At 55.3% G+C, this 21,067-nt stretch overlaps 1 protein-coding gene across 1 annotated transcript in view; it reads right to left on the minus strand.

The window, feature by feature from the left end:
- The window catches only part of MYT1 (myelin transcription factor 1), a 90,070-nt gene that overhangs the window by 6,011 nt on the left and 62,992 nt on the right, over positions 1 to 21,067 (minus strand). The window contains exons 10-18 of the mRNA XM_025398118.1: positions 16,217 to 16,431; positions 14,470 to 14,594; positions 13,450 to 13,719; positions 11,566 to 11,720; positions 10,454 to 10,516; positions 10,269 to 10,337; positions 6,195 to 6,257; positions 5,703 to 5,786; positions 965 to 1,186 (exon numbers count right to left, since the gene is read on the minus strand). Coding sequence (XP_025253903.1) covers positions 965 to 1,186; positions 5,703 to 5,786; positions 6,195 to 6,257; positions 10,269 to 10,337; positions 10,454 to 10,516; positions 11,566 to 11,720; positions 13,450 to 13,719; positions 14,470 to 14,594; positions 16,217 to 16,431 — 1,266 coding nt within the window. The remainder of the gene's footprint in view (positions 1 to 964; positions 1,187 to 5,702; positions 5,787 to 6,194; positions 6,258 to 10,268; positions 10,338 to 10,453; positions 10,517 to 11,565; positions 11,721 to 13,449; positions 13,720 to 14,469; positions 14,595 to 16,216; positions 16,432 to 21,067) is intronic.

A 21,067-nucleotide genomic window follows, 5' to 3' on the forward strand; every position in this document is an offset into this window, starting at 1 on the left:
GGGAGGGAGGGAGGGAGGGCGGGGGAGAGGGGGAGGGAGTGGAGGGAATGGAGGGAGGGAGGGAGGGACACAGGGAGGGGAGGGGAGAGAGGGAGGGAAGAGGGGAGGGGGAGGGGAGGGGGAGGGGAGAGAGGGAGGGAAGGGGAGAGGAAGAAAAGGGGAGGGAGAGGGGAGGGGAGGGAGAGGGGAGGGGAAGGGTGGGGAAAGAAGGAAATGGGGAGGGATAGGGGAAGGGAGAGGGGAGGAAAGGGGAGGGAAAGGGAAGGAGGAAGGGAGGGAGGAGAGGAAAGGAGGGAGAAGGGAGAGGAAGGAGGAGGGCAAAAGGGGAGGGGAGGGACAGGGGAGGGAATGAAGAGTCAGCATTGGCCCTAGGCCCAGACACAGGGTTTCTGATGGGACCAGGCACTTATTGTCGCCATAGGACACACACAGGAAGTGGGGGCTGGTGAAGCAAGGTCCCTCAGCTCCACAGCAGGTGTTGGAGGGCAGGTGAGAGGTGGTGAGTGCTGCCCAGGTCACTGCCAGACAGTGAGGGGTCGCCAGCTCCTTGCAAAGCAGGCAGGGGTCTCTGCCCAGAGTTCAAAGAAGAGGTGTGCATGGGAGAGACAGGGCAAAAGGTGTAGGAGACACACTTTTCCTGAGAAGTTGTCAGCCTGTTAAGAGAACGTGTCAGACCCAGGGCTCTGCTCATGTGTGGCCTCTGCGTCCAGCATAACACCCAGCCTGGAAGGGCTCCATCAGGATGGGGAAGGGTGGCTTATGAGGGAAGACGCATGGTGAAGACATAACCAACAGCATCACCTGGCACAACAGACCCGCTAGCCTCCCCCATCCGCTACCCATGTGGCCTGGCCTTTCCCTTGAGAAACTTTGGTCACACGGAGCCCTGGTCTGGCTTCAGCCCCAGGCCCCAGGCAAGGGTCCCTACTGACTGCAGAGGGGCAGGGCCCGCAGGCACAGTTACCTCCGGTGGGTGAGGAAACTCCCATTGGCGTGGCCAGAGCCATCACAGCCCGGGGTGGGGCAGGTCGGTCCTTCATTCTTCAGGGACTTCCAGGAGAATGACGAGCCATTGAGGGAACCTTCCTTCTGCCTGCGGGCGGCCAGTGGGCAGCCGGACGCGCTCCTGTGAGAGGCGTATTTTCCACTGATGTGACCAAGCCCCACACAGCCTGGAACTGGGCACCTGGGCACAGAAAGGCCAGGGTGAGTACAGGGGCGAAGGGTTGGGAGGAGAAGCCTGGAGACACTCCCAAGCCAGACACGAGGGAGCCCAGCATCACACATTAAAGGACTTCTGAGTGAGGCAGGGAGGGCAGCTGAGGTCCTGGAGCCTCAGGGAAGAACCTGGCCCTTCCCGGCTGAATGTGAAGGCTGCAGGGCCACGCTCCCTCTTCCGCCTCGGCCTCACAGGCCCTGTATGGCTGGAGTCTCCGCAGCCACCTTCTTTCCGTGCCCTCCAGCAGCGATGACCCTGGGCCTGGGGGCTGCCCTCAGGTTCACTCCGAGCCTTGCTGCTGGAGTCACTTCTGTGTCACTCAGCAATGTGGAGCCATGTTGTCAGCTGAGACCACCCAGAGGCTACTCCCTGGGAGCTTGCATCACGCATAGGCCTGGGGGCCTATGGATCCATGAGAATGACAAGGTACCCTAAGCAGGGGAGCTCAGGGACAGCAGGGGCCTGTCACCCCACAGCCTCCCAGACTGAGGCCAGTGCAATCGGGGGGCAATGCTCATAGATGTTGCAGCTTTGCCACAACTGAGACCTATGTTCTAGAAGGAGGAACACAGACCTCATGTGGGGGAGACTCACTAGGATTTCCCATAATCACTCGTGCCTGAGGCTGGCCTTAAATGGTGATTTCCTTTCCTTTGTTCTGGGTATTCCAGGAGAGGGATAGAGGCCGTTATGAAAATGACATAAATTCAGATTGGCAAATGCCTTGAGCACAGTGTGGGTCAGAGACAAACAGGACGATGACAATGCAGAGGGCCCGGGCCCAAGACCTCTCTGAGTGTCTGTCCCCACTGCCTCAGGGAAGGACCTGGACCAGGATTTGGGGATCTGAGGGACCAAGTCATCCAGGAACCCACTCCAAACCTAGGACAAGATCTTCAGTCTGCAAGGCTCATTCTTATCTCTCCATCAGTGAAACTCATCCAAATTACCATTTGTCACACACTCACAGTGATGATTACCTGGCAACACAAGACCCCAAGAGAGGACATTGCTCCATTTACAAAGAGATCCACGGGGATACAGGGAAGTCACAGTCAGCGCAGGAAGCGCTCCGGAGGACGGTAGCGGGGGGCGGGGGCAGTGGCAGAGGCTCCTGCTGCAGGGGTGAGATGGGGGCACAGAGCTGCGCTACTCGGTGGGAGGTCAACAAGGCCTGGGCAGGGAGGGCAGCATCCGGCTCCTTGCCCCACAGTGGCCTCATCTCTGAAGCTGCCATTTCGGGCACTTCCCAGCCACCTCGGCCAGGGCCCTGCTTTCTCTCTCCACAGGCCCCTCTCTGGATTCTTTTCCTTTTGTTGCTCATCCCACCCACCCAGCCCTCAGAAACTCACAGGACATTCCCTGAGCCAGTCTAAGGCCGTCTCAACCCCATCCAGAGCAGAGACACTGCCAGCAGCCCCTATGGGGGCTTTGGGAAGTTCACATTCAATGTCCAGCCCCCCTCAGACGGGGATGCCTCCCAGCCATGGGGCCCTGGGGGGCACCTGTGCCAGGCACAGCTGACCCTGAGGTGAGGACCTGGGCTGGGAAGAGGCACTGGCCAAATGGGAGGTGGCTCTTCAATTACTCTACATGGTCGAGTCTGAATTATTATTATTATTATTGAGACGGAGTCTCACTCTGTTGCCCCGGCTGGAGTGCAGTGGCATGATCTCGGCTCGCTGCAACCTCCATCTCCTGGCTTCACGCAATCCTCCTGCCTCAGCCTCCCAAGTAGCTGGGATTACAGGCGCCCCACCACCACACCCAGTTGATTTTTGTATTGTTAGTACAGATGGGACTTCACCATGTTGGCCAGGCTGGTCTCAAATTCCTGACCTCAGGTGATCTGCCCACCTCGGCCTCCCAAAGTGCTGGGATTACAGGCATGAGCCACAGCACCTGGCCCAAATCTGAATTATTTTTACTCCCTTTCTTGCAAAACACTAGTCCCCTTCATCAAGGGAAACTGTTTTTGTTCCCCTGGGTCACATACATGGAGAGGATTTCAGATTTCAGGTATGTTCTCTTTCTCACAACACCATGTGTGGAGACTTTCAAGCCGTCAGGGACGTCATGTTTGAAACGTGCTGGGGCAGGGGTGCGGGCACTGAGCTGGTGAGGCCTCTGTGCTTCTTGGGTGAGCTAGTGTTTCCTGTCACGTATTGGGGGGCAGAAGCCGTGTGTGCCAGTGACATGAGAAACACGGCCAGGACCAGGAACCTGAGGTGCATTTCATTTGTCGGGTGTCTGTGTGGCCAGGGGCAGCGTGGGCTCCCCTCTAGGGACAATGGGCAGGGCAGCGGACATTCGCCTCTTGACTCCCATGGTGGCGCCTCCGAAGGACTTTTATGACCAGTTATAAAGCTGTGGCAAAGGGATTTACCACCAAGTGCCTGATGTGACTCAGTTTTAAATAGTGCAGGCATGAGATGTCATAAAAAGGACTTGCTCCACCAGGCTCTCCCGATCACAGCTCACGCACGCTGACAAAATCCCGTCCCTCAGCAAGACCTGACACATCCATTCGAGTTTCTGCTTCGATCTGCATCTGTTTAAAGACGTTAGGCAACTATAAATGCAGTTAAAGTTTATGGCTGGGGAGGCAAACCCCTGTAAAACGGAGGCGTTAAGTGGTCAGGTTCCCTCTGCCATGGGGCCATTAGGAACTTCGTCTATCCTGCAAATGCTGAAATGTTTCTCAAAGTCGAGTCTCCACTTGGCTGCAGAACTCTTGTTTTTTTTAAAGCTAAGTTGACAGCACATTAGAAAGGAAAACTGTTTTTCCTGGTTAATTTGAAAAATGCTGATCTTGGCCGGGTGCGGTGGCTCAAGCCTGTAATCCCAGCACTTTGGGAGGCCGAGACGGGCGGATCACGAGGTCAGGAGATCGAGACCATCCTGGCTAACACGGTGAAACCCCGTCTCCACTAAAAAATACAAAAAACTAGCCGGGCGAGGTGGCGGGCGCCTGTAGTCCCAGCTACTCGGGAGGCTGAGGCCGGAGAATGGCGTGAACCCGGGAGGCGGAGCTTGCAGTGAGCTGAGATCCGGCCACCGCACTCCAGCCTGGGTGACAGAGCAAAGACTCCGTCTCAAAAAAAAAAAAAAAAAAGAAAAAAAAAGAAAAATGCTGATCTTGATTTTAGTCACCTGCAAATGCAGCACGGTTCACTTGTAACATCCCTGCCAAATCCATAAAGGTGTTGCACTTATATGATCATATCAAATTCCTGGACTCTCAGGGGCGAAATGTTTTTTCTGCACCTCAGCATTTAGTGTGCGGCCTTCATAGTACTAACGACCACAAATTTTGCATTGTTAATTTAGCATTCATTGCAGTTTTATTATAAAAAATAAACAAACAAGCCACAGCCTATTACACCAAACAGCTGCTGGGGCCAGCCCTTCCGAAGGATGTGATGTTGGTCAGTTAGGTTCCTCCAGGGGCACAGCCGGAGCGAGCTACCAAGAGGGGCAACCCAATCTCGGACAAGTTGCCCCCTCCCCGGGGGTGAGGTCTGCCTGCCCTTGGCCCAGCAGGTAATACAATCAGGGCAACCTGTTTCCTGTGGACATAGTAGGGCCCTGTCCCGACCAAGCCAGCCCCAAGGCCCTGGGCAACAAAGTGTCCAGAGCCATCATTTCCACCGCTCACCTGCTGGGGAACCCACTGCCCATTTTGCCAGATGTCAGCTCTGAAAGTACCTTGGTCCTGGGCACATTGGCCAGTGGGCCGCCCGGTTTGAGTCTGTGGCAAAGCATTGCCCCCACCTACAAGTGGGCAGTGCAGGGGACCCACCCCCTATTGGGAGAATAGGCTTGCGAGGACACAAACCCCCACCGAGTAAGACAACACAGAGGCAGGGTTCACCTGTCAGCCCCACGAAGACAGTCAGCCCCACCCTGCCCCAGTGGGGAGAGCAACAGAGGAGATTCTGTTTGCCTCAAGGACTTTGGGTCACTTAAGGCCAAGGATGTCCTCTCCTTCACCCAACAGTGTCTGGTGTCCAGTTTAGATCCTCCCGGCTCTCTCAATCTACCAGCTCTCTGCATAGGTGTGTGGGTGGACGGACACATGGGATTCGAAGCTTCAACATCTTTCTAACCACCCTCTTCTCCTTGACTTCTGCATCTCACCTTTCCTGCAGACAAAAGTCTGCAGGTTGCAAGGCCCTGGGGCCCACTCCCTAACACATAGGTAGAAGGGTGCTCTGCCTCTCCCAGCCCCGTCAAATACTCCAGACCCAAGAAGCCCGGAGGCTCTGGCACCCATGCCCTCCATACGACACTCAGGGCTCACATCTTCATAGGTGCCAACGTGCAGTATGAGAGCTTCCATAAAAACGAAAGTTGGCATTGATCAGTTAGGTGACCCATTGTATTAATGAAAAGGGACTCTAGTAGGCATTTTTTACATTACAAAACACAGGAAAATCTCAATTCTGCAAAGCAATGAAAGAGCCAGCATGGCCCAACGTACTTCATCAGCTCGGGGTCCTCCTTGTCGTCCTTGGTGGGTGCCACCTTGACTCCACTTTTCTTTGCACGAGGGCAGCCGGACAAGCTGATTTTGAAAGAGGAAAAAAGGCCACCTTAGTGCTAGAACAGCGGCTTCTCACACCCATTCATCTCATCCTCGCCCTTCATGCTCTGTGACCCCAGGTTGGGGTGGGAGAGAGTGAGGGCAACTGATGGATCCATTGTAAGAAGCAGAATCCACAGACACGGAGCCTTCGCACGAGGCAGCAGGGTCAGAAGAAGAAGCATTTCCATGAGCCCCTAACCTGACACTTTGTCTTTTTATCTTACTGCAGAGGGCAATCTAATCAGGTTCTGGAAATGGCAACAATTCAGATTAAAGAGATGGAAATGGACTCCAGGTCAGCAACATTAGTGTCTTCCGATCTTCATCTAAGGAAGAGATTCCCTACCCACCCCTGGGGCCCAGGACCTGAGGGCACGGCAGGCTCACCTCCGGTGTGAAGCGTAGTTCCCTGTGATATGGCCGGAGCCGTCACAGCCAGGCGTGGGGCACCTGCAGAGGAAAGCAGAACTGGAACCAGAGCCCGGGAAGACTGGAACCGGCCCAGAGCCCTGGGACTCCCAGAGGAAAGCCTTCCGGGCGCAGCCCTGGAGTGAGCCCACTCACATTCCCTTGTCCACAGAGGAACATCACTGATGTTCACCCCAGCTGCCTACTGCCAGCAACAGAGGTCTGATGAGATCATCTCAGGGCTTCAGTACTTTGCTCCCCTGTCTCCCCAAGGGAGACCAGGAAGTCTGAGAGGACAGCAGCCAACTGCTGCTCCAGCATCGGTTTACACCCAGACACCAAACCTGGGCACTGGGACAGGCCTACAGGGTCCACAGCAGCCCAAGGACACGAAGGGCTCCCAGCTTGGACTTCTGTAGGGTCTAGGCTGCACTAAAGGCATTCAGAGCATATCTGAGCCATAACTTCAAGCATGAGTTCTCCAGATCCTAAGACCAGTTCATCTTCTTGGACGGGCTGGGAGCTTGCCCTCACAAAGGGTTGCCACTATGGGCTGGTAAATGAACAGAGGCTTTTTTGCACACCTGCTGCATAGCAGATGGCGCTGGCCATGCCAGGCCTGGCTGTTGTGTGGCGTGACTTCAGAGTTCACACAGCCAGTAGCTTACAGCAGACTAAGGAGAAGCACAAAAGTCCAACTTTGTACACCCAAAACTATGTGATGAATGCATCACGTAAGGTGGTACAAAATTCCACTTTAATATTACAAGCACGGATGCTATTTTCTTCCGAATGTCCACTGAGGAAAAATATGTGAGTTCCTGCTGATGTTAGAGTGGGAGGAGGTGACCTGATTGTGCGGGTAGATCCATCCCCCGTCAGGGCTGCTGTCTGTGCCTCACCCCTCACGAGCATCCTGACCCTGCAGGAGCCAGGCAAGAGTTCAGTGCTTGTGTCCAGATCGCCTGCTACTCATGGGCACTTTGCTGTGGCGCTCAGACCCCAGGGAGGACGTCTCACTTTCCGTGCTGCCGGCCCTTCCTCACCGGAGTCTTCCACCAGCACATGTGACATCTGGCCACTGGGGCAGGACATCTCCTCACTTAGAGGAGGATGCGGCCGGGCACAGCCTGGCACCCAAAGGACTATGGCGGCACAGCAGGGCTGGCCCCACCTCTTGCAACCTTCTCTTCAGCCCCTAGGAGTTTTCTCGGGGTGCCCTCATGGGGAGTCTCAGATTCCTTCATCCTTGCCCTGTGGGCCACACGTTGGATACCTTGCTGGCCAGCCCAGAGAACTGAAGATGGCCTGCCTCTCCTTCCTAGGTTGGTAGCTGTTCAAGTGGCCACGTGGGGCTCCAGCTCCTTGTCTCAGTGGCAGGAAAGCATCGGGTAGAGCTCCGGTTCAGTGCGGTGGGCAAGTGACCACTCAGGTGCCAGAGTGACAGACCCACAGCAGCTCCAGGCCTCGACGGGGATAAGCACAGCATTGGGCTGTGAGTGGCATCAGCAGCAGGGCAGATACTCCCCGATGGCATCTGTGAGTGAGTCTCAGGTGGGGGTATAACTCCCAAGGGGCCATCAGGTACCTAACACACAGGTGGGGCCGTCCTGCACTCCTCACTGAGGCCGGATTCAATGGCTTTTCTCAAGAGTTGTGTCCAAGAGAGGAAAGTGCTCACATAGTCAGAGGAGCAGGTGTCCCCTCTGCATGCCCCTTATGGCCCTGTGGACCCCCAGGGTCAGCTGCAGGAATCTGGAGCCACCTCCACCCCTCCCACTGCCTGTTTCTGAGTGTCCCATCTGGGCAGAAGGGAGCACCATGTCTGAGGGACACCCTCTGCCTTGGCAATACACACCAGGTCTCACCTCTCTCAGCCCCATCCCCGTGCTGTGGACAGGCATTCTTCACTCTGCACAAAGCCTGTCATGCCCTGGCAGGTGTGTGTGGCTGTGGCCGGAGGCAACCATGTCCTCTCAGCCCTTGACCACATCAGACACATGGGAGGGAGGAGTGAACACCCTTGGGATTCACTTAAAACACAGAACACACATCATCCGACTGTCACTGCAGCCAGTTGTGCACAGGGAGGTCATGAAAGGAACCTCATTTTTCTCAAGGCCACCTTCACCCATGGCTGCCACAAGGCTGATCAGGAGGAGCCAGTGCCTGATGCCCCCTCACACAGGAGGTGGCAGAGAGCAAGGAGGTTGGTACACCAGGACACGTGGCGGGGCAGGACCACCATCGTCCCAAGCTCGTGCAGTGGTCGGAGTGGGGAGAGGAAGTGACCTCCCATGGAAAGGCCCCTGGGGGAGAGTGGAGCTTCTGAAGGAGCCTGGAGGCCTCGGCTGCCTGCCCACACCTTGCCGATGCTGATGAGTGGTTCACTTTCACACAGGGGAGGCTTTTGGTCGTTATTTCTAAAGAAGTTTGGAGTTAAAGTTCTTCACAGGCTCTTAGTCTTAAAAAACACTAACTCTCCCAGACGGCCATGTCTCCAGGCCGGAACCGTGCCAAGCTCCTTTCGTCCACCTGGGCATCCACTTAGCAGGACAGAAAGGACACGGTGACATTGGGGCCACTGGGTGCACGCAGCCACATTTCTCGCCCTTCAATTATTCAGGCCCTCAAATGGGAAACACCACGGGAACTAATCATAGAAAAGAAAGCAGAACTGGAAAAGGAAAAAGGAATGCAAGAAAGATGGCAAGAGAAGGAGAGAGGGAGAGAGGACAGTCCCAGAAGCTGCAGGACTGAGTGTTTCCTGGGTTTCTAGGACTAGACAAAGTGAGGGGCAGAATGAATGAATAAGTCAATGTGTGAATCGGCTGTGGTGACCTAAGCCTCAGAAAATGCTTATGTTGAAGCTATTAACTTCCAGGAAGGAAACTGAGATGGTGTACCCCACCCTGTGGGAACTGAAGGGCCCGATGACACACTCCTCCTGGCTGCTGGGGCCAGGGCAGCCTCCAGAGAGAAACAGAGACAAGGCTGCTGGTGGGGGCTCTGGGAGACTCAGAGCTTTCTGTCCAGCTCTGAGCCAGCTAAGGTCCCAGAAGCCTTCAGCAATTTCATTTCCTCATCTTAGAGGCACCAGTGCCCGGGATCCTGTCTGGCCCCAGAATGGAATGAGACGGGGTGTGTTGACCTGAATTCAGGGCCCCCAACACAGAGGGAGGGACACCCCTGGAGAGGGTTGCCCTGAGGAGACAAGAATGGGACCCCCTTCCTCCAAGGCTTCAACTCAACCCCGGTGCCCAGGAGGTGCTCCCCGTGGCTCAGGGTCACATAGGCTGTGGAGTCACAGCACAACTGGAGGCATGAAAACCAAAGGCAATAACAGTTCCTGACTCCAACCCCAAGAGGACACTGATACCTGGAAACCTCTGGGTGCTTGCGCCTGGTTGTGCGGGACTGTCAAGCAGGCTAGCTGGTGCCTGCAGGGCCTGCCCTGCCCATGTGTTAGGTAGGGGCAGGGAGGTGCAGAAGCAGAAACGGGTGAGCCCAGCAAACAGAAGGCATAAGCATGGAGGAAGGGCATCAGGGCCAAGGCAGAAGCAGCTGGAGCATGACAGGAGAGGGGAGGACAAGGAGCTTTCTCTTCATTATCAGCGTTCAGTTCATTCAGCAAGAGCCGCACAGCCTGTGGCCTGCTGAGCCACGGCAGGGCTTACATTCCCTGGTCGGTTCTGGGCTTTTCCCAGATCTCTAGGGCAGTGAGAAGGCAGGCCCAGACAGCCCTGTCGGGGGTCTTCAGGAGAGGCTGGAGGGTGGGGAATGGGGCAAGAGCAGCACAGGAGCCTGCAGCAGCCCCTAGCACCCAGCAGAGAGGTGAATAGCAGAGCTCAGAGCAGGGGCACACAGGCAGAGCAGCCCCAGCCAAGCGGAATCGGCCCCTCCACGGCCCTGCCCCTCTGCCCGTCTCAGGAGAGCTAGGGCCAGCTGAGGCTTGGCACCTTGGAGAAGGCTGATTTTGGCAGGAGCCTCATGGAAGGAGAGCACAGCGAGGGTGCCGCCCCAGAGACAGGAGGTCAGGGAGCGCAAACATACTTGAGGTCAGCAGAGTGGGCAGCCATGAGGTTTCTGAGGCTCTTGTCAGCAAGAGGGCAACCAGAGAGGCTGAAAGAGAAGAGATGGGATATCGGGGTAAGCCACAGAGGGGAGCAGAGGAGGAGGAGAGGAGGAAGACCCACCAAGAAGCACCCAGGCCAGACAGACCCGAGCGGGAGACAAACCTGCGGTGGGAGGCATAGTTCCCAGTGATGTGGCCGCTGCCGTCACAGCCAGGGGTGGGACAGCTGGACAAAGGAAAAAGAGTGTCAGGCCAGAGAGTGGTGTGTACCTGTCCCTCAGGCTAAGCCTGCTCTGCGAGGGCGACTGATGCCCACTCCTGGCCCGTGGCTCCTCCTCCCCTCAGTCCTTGGAGGACAGTCGGTGCCTCTCAGGCTGGAAGTTTCTCCCACACAACTTAACTCAAGAAGAAAAAGGAACCAAATTAAAGTTGAGCTTAAAGTTAGGGTGCGGGTGACGCACATGTGCTGTGTGTGCCCGTGCATGTGCCCATGAATATTTAGGCAGGGAGCTCCTCCCTTTTCCAGGCCCTGAAGCAGCAAGGCCTTCCCTGGATCCAGCCACTCCCAGGAGGGCAAGCCACAGGTGTGAGGGTACAAGAGGGGTTCAGGGTGAGGAGAAGGCGGACCCCAGAAATGTACTCTGAGCACATGTGAGAGCTGGATCACCTGTGGAGCAGGTGCCAGGCACAGCCTCTCACAGTCCCCTAAGAGAGGTGGCTGAGAATGAAGGCTGACCTGAAGGTCACTGACATCTGACCATTATCCATCAGCAACTTTGGCTGTTCCAGCCCTGTGCGGAGCAGCTCAGACACACAGCATCTGGGCCAGCCAGCATGACAGAGTTGAGGGTGGTGAGCCCTAAAGCAGTACATTCCAGGCCTTGGCCACAGAGCCCTGGGCAGAACATGCCCAGCTGCGGCCTCAGGGAGAGGGCTGGGCCTCTGGTTGCCCCGAGGGCTTCCAGTGGAGCTCTCTGAGGAACTCTCCTCCACTCTGCCCCTGCTCTGCTCTGTCCTGCTTGGTGAGCTTGGCCAGGGAATTTCTTTGTTCTTAATCACTTTTAGAAGATTGCAGAAAAGCCAACCACAGTGCAGAGGTGTTGGGAAACCCCTGGCTGCTCTGGTTCCTGTCGCAGGCTGCCCGGATCAAGGTGGTCAGGACAGGTCGGAGGAAGCCTGAGCAGACCCACTCGTCATGGGTCAGGACCGGGGCCTGTTCCTCCCCAGGCCACAGAGGGTCTCCTAGGAGCTGTGCCGGCCAAAGCAGGGACTCACGTGAGCAGCTCCTTCTTTATGTCCTTGGAGAGAAACTTCAGCTTAAAGTTGGTCAGGGTGACTTCCCCCGGATACTTCCGCTCCTCAAAATTCTCTTCCGACACTTCCTGGTCATCTGCTTCAGAAGAAGCAAAAGAATGGGCTGCTGGCTCTGACTGCAAAAAACCAGCAGGGAGACGTTTTAACCGGCTGGCGGGGAGGCCTGGGCGCCCAACCCGGTGGGCGAGGGAGAGGAACCCTTCAGGACAGTGCCTGGAGTCTCCCGTCTTCTGGATAAGGGAGGAGGACTTAACTCCCCAGCAACACACAGAAGACAACACGCCCGAGGGGCTGGATCCCTCCCCCACCTCAGCCAGAGCTCCTGGGCTGCCCCAGAAATGAGAAGGCCTGGTGCTGCCCAGTGTGGCAGCTCCTGACACCCTCCCTGGCCTCAGGTGCGTGGGTCCCTTCCACCACGTCACTCCACAGTGTAAACATCAGGATACTGTCCCTTCAGAGCCAGGGATGGCACTCAACAGACAGTAGGCACTAAATAAGTGTTACTGAAATGCCATGAAGATGAGATGGCACAACGAGGGTAATAATATACAAATTACGATCATTGCAGTGGTCTTGAAACCACCTGGCCTGACACGCCCACCAGTGCGATGCCTTGACCATGGCAGGTACTTGATAAAGGCTTCAAACTGAATGCTGGGTATGGAGGCTCAGTGCTGTGGACACAGGTAAGCAGGGCACAGTCCCTCCCACGGAGGGGCCAGGGGTCCATGAAGGGTCAGAAGGCCAACATTCTGCAGGATGCTGTAACCAGCGCTCAAATTCCAGTCCTGACAAGCACTCGCATGTGTCCCAGGCAGGTGGCTCAGGCTCCTAGGGCCCAGGTGCCACTCTTTCAAACTTGAGATAACAGCAGTCCCTCACGGGTTTTTGGGGGTCAAATGAGGAAATGCCCTTGAAGCCCACGGCCCAGCATAGTAACAGTCTTCGGACAATCAGACCTTGTTGTGGGTTCCCAGGCTCCTCCTCTATAAAATGCGGCAACCTGAGGGTGGTGTGGGAGCCAGTGAGGAAGTCTGGCTCCCCACTGAGGCCGGATTATGGAGGGGGCCTGATCCAGCCCGCACCCTTCATAGGGGCCTAGCCCCACCTCCCTCATTCCTCCTTGAGGGTCTGGCCCTGCTCCTTCCACAGGGACCCCTTCCACCTCCTGAGGGGCTTTAGGGGAGGGGAAGGAGAGGGAGAGAGAGAGGGGCCTGCTAGTCTCACACACGCCGCTGCTGCCACCTGGACCCTGGGCTGCCCTCAGAGCTGGACTTTTCTCTTCAGGACACACACCTCCTCGGGAAAAGCCCAGAATTAGCCTCTGAGGGCTCTTCTTTCACATGTTTTAAGGAATAACTAAAAAGGGAAGGATCCCCTGCTTCCCAGATCACAGTTCTAACAGCCACGCCAGGTTGGTCCTGGTCTCAGGGACCTGGCACCGCCCACCATGGGCGATCCTAAGCCCATGGTGGTGGGAGGCTCAAAACCCAAGAAACCTGAGCTTTTCCCCAGTCAACTCATGGGATCTGAAAGACGCCTTTCTCCTCCCCATGCCTCCAGAGTGCCCACGTTGGTACTGGCCGCCACACTCCACAGGGGTGACAAGACCACCTCCTTCTTGACAGACAAGGGCACAGCATGGCCCTGCTGCTGAAAATCCCACCCAGAGGGTGGGCCCCTGAGTCCCAGCCGCTCAGAAGATGAAGGACCCTTCACGAAAAGGGATGTCTCCCCCTGAGGCTCTGCCAGAACCTGTGAGGAGGAGCTTCCTTGAAAAGCCAACATTACAACAACCTCAGGCAGGGCAAGCAGCCTCCTGACTGCCCAGGCGCCTGCACCCACCTCCTCAGGCTCCTCCTCTCTCAGGCGGCTAGGCTTGGTGTAGTCCAGGGGCCGGTCCCACTCGTCCTGGCGGGAGGCCTGGCTGGACTGGGGAGAGGTCATGGAGCTGCTGGGGGCGCTGGTGCTGCTCTGGCGCTGGGAGGTGTCAGGAGACTTCACGCCGGGGCTGCTGCTGCAGCTGCTGCTGCTGGGGAAAGCCTGTTCTCGCTTGCGGTGTTTGTGCATGCTCAAGTCCAGGGTTCCATTCTCATCTACCTCAATATCCACAGACTGCAATTGCAAAGGGGAAATCTGTTAGCGATTGCAGCCCCTTCCCGTGTGTGCCTTCTGGTACATTTTAATCAAATGTACAGAGTCCGGAACACTGGTTCCCATAGAAGGAAGCAGAACAACGCGGATAGACAGGCAGCGAGAGCGGAAAAATCCAACTGCCATTTCCTGATTTCCCATGAAGGAGGCCCTGCAATTCCTCTTGCCCCCGAACAGCACAAAAACCAGTCCCTCAGGACATGTCATAAACACGGGTAGGACCAGGTCCTCTGAGCAAGGAGAGTGTGTCAGTAACCACAAGACTCTGCGGAAAACACGTGTGAACAGGGCACGTGCACTGCCCTGGACTCAGAAGGAGACACCTGGGAATGTGTGTGTACCACCCTCAGGCTCAGAGGGAGACACATGGGCGCACCGTGTGTGCACAACCTCACAGTCAGAGGGGGAGACACGTGGGAACTTGTGCTCACAGCCCTCGGCCCCCCTTCGCTCAGCCTCACAGAGGGGGAGACACATGGGAACTTGTGCTCACAGCCCTCGGTCCCCCTTCACTCAGTACACCAGGTTCTCTTGGTGGACCCATCCAAGCTCTGCGGTCCTTGGGGCCATGGCCAGGAGGGAGAAAAAGTAAAGAATGAGAATTGCCAGCTAGACAGGAGCCATTCCTAGAGACATTTTGTGCGGACAGCAGGTGGGCCTGACTGCAAATTCCACCAACTCACCCCTCCCAAGAAAGGCGGACGCACTGACCTTGCTGGGGAGGTCCTGTGGCTTCGTGCTGAGGTTCTCAGGCATCTCCCAGCAGCGTGTGGAGAGGTTCAGGATGGCAGTGGCAGCCATGTGTGCAGCCTCGGCATCGTGTGAGTAGTCAAAGCCTGCAGAAGAGGATGAAGTGCTCCTCACATAACTACTGGAGGGGCTGTGCCTGGGGGAAGAGGCCTTTGGGAAAGGTTTGGCTGCAAAAAGGGAACAACACCAGGCTGATACACAACTTGAAAAGAGGCAGCAATGCAGACAAGTCAGTGGGGAGGGGGGACTTTGGGAGCGATTCGAGGGCCCAGGGCACAGCTATGTCGACGTGGGCCAGGGGCTTGGCCACCCATCCCAGTCCCATGTCCTCACACACCTCATTCCCACCCACCCTCCTCTAGGGGACTGAGGAGACAATCTCGTTTCTGGCTCAGTGAAAATTTGGGCAAAAAGAATAAAAGCCTCCAAGACATTCCAGCAGCCCTGATACTTCAAACAAAAATAACTTGTCTATCAGAAACGGAAGCATTCTGTAAATAGGATGAGTGTGCCGTATCGCCCAAATAGGAAAATTCTGTGACATCATCTCAAAAGGGTGTACCCATATTTAGGCTGACTTGGTGTCCCCAGTAACCATCACTGCCTCAAAAAAGTAACATTACTGCTCAAATGAACATGGCGAATGAAGGCACGGAATGTTATCTTTTCTAGTAATTGTACTGTAGCCGCAAAATCACTCTCATGCACGATGTTCTCAGCAATCGCGATGTCACCAGTATATCCAGAAAGGTCTAGATATATTGGAAAGCTGATCGTGCGGTCCCCTCTCCACTGGTACCGTTGCATCCCCTCATCCAAGCAGGCGTGTGTGCCCGGAGGCAGGATGTCCTCCACCCTAACGAGCAGGCTCTGCCGAAGTTAGGAGGAGAGGCTCATACCCCACTGGGGCTGCAGCAATCAGTACTTATATTATTCTCATGTAGGAAACCCGTCACTGTCACGTTTCGGGCTGACAGCATCTGCCACAAAACGCCCCTCCCAGTCTCGTGTGCACCGAATGCTTTTCCATTCCACATGCATTTCGGGGCTAATGAGCTTATTCCACAAACTAGGACGTAAGTGACAAGACAAGACAGAAAGGATTGTTCTGAAAGATTTGTAGGAATGATTTTTGTCAGTACAATTACCCAGAAAATTTGTCACTAATGTCACAAATAACACATTGTATCCAGTAAGACGGTCCCCACCAGGAGACCAGTGGCTTCCCGCCAGGGCACTGGGCCCAGCCCCGCAGTCATCTGGCCCCACCCAGCCCACAGCCTGACCCTCCCCAGAGGCAGTGCTGGGAAATGGACGCCCGGCTGCATTGGGATTAAACAGGTAGCACGAGGACAGTGGGGAGAGTGGGGTCTCCCAGGGTGAACCATGTTAGTGGAGTTGCTCTGAAGTCTTTGGACACACACACTCATAACGGATCTGGGTTTTGTTTCACAAATAATTAGGAGACACATAAATGTTAATGGTGAACATGAAGGTGGCAGCAGGAGTGAGATGCAGGCCCCAAGAAAGCCACCACAGTGCCCACTGGGACAGCTAAGACCTGCAGCCTGCATCGTGGTCCCCTCACGAGGGTAGAGAGTCCCTCCCTAGTAGCTCCTTGAGACGGTCCCTCCTCCACTGCCCCTTGAATCCTGCCCCTCCCAGGAGCGACACGGAAGAGAAACAATGACAATTCTCCCCAACTTACATTGAAAGGCTTTAGGTGAGGTTTCGCTGGTCTGAATCTTTGGGGCAAGCATGCGTTTGCCAAAAACCTGAGCATCGAAACTTGCGTAGTCAAAGGTGACCTTGGAGAACTTCTCCAGCTCCTTGGCCAAGTTGGCCCTGGGCGTGGTAGGGGCCACGTTGGGCCGGTAGCTCCCATATGGAGGGACCTCGAGCTGCTTCACGAAGCACATAGGCCTGGGGTGCAGTACAGGGATGCACAGCCAGTGAGATGGGACCCGGGGATGCCATGCCGCCCTCCCCAACCCCAATCCACAGCCCAGGCAGGGGCCTCACAGTGTCTGGTGAGGAAGGAGACTCAGGGAGATACTCCCCCTGTATATTCCACCATTAAAGCTGGGCAGTTCCACCTCCCAGGGCCAAGGGCTCCCAGAGCAGGCCCATGAAGAATTGCCTGCAGGAAGGAAGCAATAGGGCCCTCAAATAATCAATGCCTGTTCGGCTGACAGCATCAGCTAGAGGAGGGCCCGAGATTTTCCCCAGAACGTAGGAGACCAGGTTTCAAACAGCTCAGCTACAACTGGAGTGAGTACCGGGCAGAGGGCAAACAGTAGCATAGCCCAGGACAACAACAAGACACTCCAAAGCAGAATAAGCTAGAACTCCCCAGCAAGGAGGAAGTGGAGGAATCTACAGGAGACACTAGTTGTATCAGGTGCATTTCTGAGGAGTGGTCTCAGGGCCAGGCCTGACCCTTCTTCGTTCAGCCAGGGACTCAGCCCTCAGCTGCCCTCTTCTTAAAGCTGTGTTGAGGTGAACCCTCAAGAACTGCTGGAAGCGTTAATAACAGACACGGAAAAGCTACTGTGAGCACTCAGTTCACTGCCACTAATGCTCTTGGAAGACTTCAGGATTTTACATGCACAAAAGATGGCATGAAGAAACTGGCATAGAAGGCACAGGAGGCAGGAAGACTGGTGGTAGACGCCGGTGACCACACAGGCACAGAGGGGTTTCTGAACCTGGCAGCTCAGAGAAGAGGAGGTCCCAGCAAGCAGCCATGGCTTTCTTTGCTCCTGTCTGGACCAAGCAGTGACTTCAGTCTGGAAAATGTGCAATCGGTGGAATTAAGAAGGAGCTGACAATGACAACCTCCAAGGTGCTGGGTGCTACGAGAACTTAAGTGTGGACTAAGAACAGAGCCCAGCACAGAGGACCGCCAGGCCAGTCCTGCAACTGTGACCAGCTCTGATGGGCCTGGAAGAACTGAACACTACCAGGACCTGGGTGCGTTCTCCTTCTCCAAGAAGGATGGGAGCCACAGGATGGACCCTGGCCCCAGTGGCAGATAGAAGAGTTACAAGAGTGAGGCCAGGAGGGAAAAAACTAACTTTAAACTTAACATTGGGTCAGGTGTGGTGGCTTATGTCTATAATCCAAGCACTTTGGGAGGCCAAGGCAGGTCTCTTGAAGCCAACAGTAAGAAACCAGCTTAGGCAACGTAGTGAGACCCTCTCTACAAAAAAAATTACATGAAAAAATAGCCAGGCATGGTGGCGCACCTGTATTCCTAGCTACTCAGGAGGCTGAGGTGGGAGGATCACTTGAGACCAGGAGTTTGAGGTTACAGTGAGTTATGATTGAAACCACTGCAGTCCAGCCTGAGCAACAGAGTGAGACTCTGTCGCTAGAAATAATAATAATAATAAAGTTAACATTGGTACCACTGTTGATGGCTTCCTTGGCCAAGGCTTCAGTCAGAATCTGTGCACTTATTGTCCACAATGCCAACAAAGCTTGGCAAAGCCTGTCCTCACACCCCAAAGTTCGACAACCCGAAATGTGGGCTAGACAGAATCAACAGAGCCTGATGGGAGGCCTCCTGCACCCTGGCCACAGTCTCTAGCGTTCAGTGAGTGTTCACAGGGGCCGAGGGCGGCAGAGTCACTTGAGCCTCATGAGCGACTTAGTTTGTTGTCCTACTTTTATAAGCGAACAAACTGAGGTCATAGTCCCAGGGAGCGCAGTCTCCGAAGTTGGAACCTGTTTGACACCCCTGCCTGGACTCACACGGGGGCCAAATCTGTGGTTTGACATTTTATCGGTGATTTAGATCAAAGAGGGAAAGGATTGAATTAGCAACTGACAGGAAGCTGGAGGGAACAGCAAATAAGATAGAGGAAAAAGCATCTTCAAACCATTGTGAGAGCCGCTGGTGGAAAAGCAGCCTGCTAGGACCTACAGGGCTGAAGGTGCCTGTGTGTGGGCTGGCAAGCATAGAGCAGGAAGGTGAGTCTCTGTCCTCGGCCCAGAGATCCCCCGTGTGGGAATCGCACCTTCAGAGGAACCCTCTGGAGCAGGCCAGGGAAGGGCCTGGGTATGACACAGCCAAGGTGAGCAGCCAAGATCATCTGGCTGGGACTTTTCCAATTACGTGCCAGGAAGGGCTGGGGTCAGGTGGGCCCCGAAAGGAGGCAGACAGTGGAAGGGGCTATGCAGTCATTCACACTCACCCCAGCCGGGGTCTCCTACACTCTTGTTTGGTGAGAAAGATATGAAACAGGGGTCTGAGAGCTGGGGAGGAGGAGTGTGTGAGTTCTAGTTCCTCAGGGAATGGGGGAGCAGTGTGTCTGCAGGTGAAGACAGGAGCAGTGGAAGTGTCCTCTTCAACAGTGGGTACCACGGTCCAAGGACTCAGCCCCACAGAGGAGAGATTCTGAAGCCAGGCAGGATGGGCAGGGTGGCCTTGGGCAACTCTCTGAGCCTCTGGTCTTATCTGTGGCACTTACTTCTTAGAGCCACATGGAAGGAGGGGACACTAATGGGATGCATTCTGAAAGATCCTTAGTGATGAAAGCCAAATCTACACGTGCACACACACACGGACTCACACGCACGTGTAAACATACTGGCACATATGCAAACACAAACAGGCGTGTGAACAGGCACACACACGCTCCACACGCTCACACACACCTACTGCAATCTCAGAACCTCAGGGGCCACAAAGCACTCGGGGGAGCAAAGCCTGCACCCACCCCTCCTCCTTGACTTGGGGTCTATCCCTGGGGTCGGGGAGGGACAGGCAGGATGGCCAAGGGTTAGTGGCTCATGGTGCTTCCTGGACGTCCGTGGTCCTCGGCTGGTGCAGTCTACTCTCTCCAGACAGGACCAGCATCTCCACAAATGAATTCCCAAGGAGCCTCAAGTGGTCACATCAGACGACTCTGAGGAGGCAGAGCACCATGTCCAGGGCAGAGGCAGCTGTGCGGGAGTTTGTGCTTTGGCTGAGGCACTGGCGAACGTGGCAGACATGAGACTCTGTCCTGTGTGGCCCCAAAACTGCCCCACAGTCCTGCTCCTGGGCGGCCCGGGACATGTGCACACTCCTGCACGTGCAGTCACACACATGCACACACATGCAGGCACACACATGCACTCACACACATGCACTCACACCCATGCACGCACACACATACACTCACACTCGTGCACTCCTCACACACATGCACTTGCATGCACTCACACCCACGCACGCACACACATACACTCACACACATGCACTCACACATGTACACTCACAAGCACTCACACACGTGCACTCAGAAGCACACCCATGTACTCACACATGTACACTCACACACATGCACTCACACAGTGCACTCACACACATGCACTTGCATGCACTCACACCCATGCACTCACACGTACTCACAAGCACTCACACACATGGACTCACACACCTACACTCACACGCACACACGTGCATTCACACATGTACACTCACAAGCACTCACACACGTGCACTCACACGTACACACACGTACACTCACACACACACGTGCACTCACACCCATCACTCACACACGTGCACTCACACGTGCACTCACACACATGCACTCACACATGTGCACTCACACACACGCACTCACACACGTACTCACACACATGCACTCACACACGTGTACTCACGTACATTCACAGTACACTCACACACACATGCACTCACACGTGCACTCACATGCACTCGCACGCACTCACACTCATGCACTCACACATGTACAATCACATGCACTCACACGTGCACCCACGTGCATTCACATGCACTCACACACGCACTCACACACATCACATGCACTCACACACGTGCACTCTCACACGTACACTCACAAGCACTCACACTCACACGCACTCACACACGTGCACTCACACACATGCACTCTCATGCACTCACACCCATGCACTCACACGTGCACACAGACTCACTCACACACTCACACATGTGGACTCACACTTGCACTCACACACATGCACTCACACATGTACACTCACACATGCACTCACACATGCACTCACACATGTACACTCACACACACATGCGTGCACTCACGTACATTCCCAAGCACTCACGTGCACTCACACACATGCACTCACACACATGCGCTCACACACGTACACCCACACCTGTGCACTCATGCACTCACACACGTACACTCGCACTCACACACGTGCGCTCACACATGTGCACTCAGACATGTACATTCCCAAGCACACAGTGCACTCACACACATGCACTCACACATGTACACTCACAAGCACTCACACACATGCACTCACACACGTACACTCACAGGCACTGACACACGTGCATTCACACACATACACTCACAGGCACTGACACACGTGCACTTACACACGTACACTCACAGACGTGCACTCACCTACACACAAGCACTCACACACGTGCACTCACATGCACTCACACACGTACACTCACAAGCACTCACACATGCACACGTACATTCCCAAGCACTCACACAGGTGCACTCACACACATGCACTCACACATGTACACTCACAAGCACTCACACAC

The sequence above is a fragment of the Theropithecus gelada genome, chromosome 10 (genome assembly GCF_003255815.1).
Source record: "Theropithecus gelada isolate Dixy chromosome 10, Tgel_1.0, whole genome shotgun sequence".
NCBI lineage: Eukaryota > Metazoa > Chordata > Mammalia > Primates > Cercopithecidae > Theropithecus > Theropithecus gelada.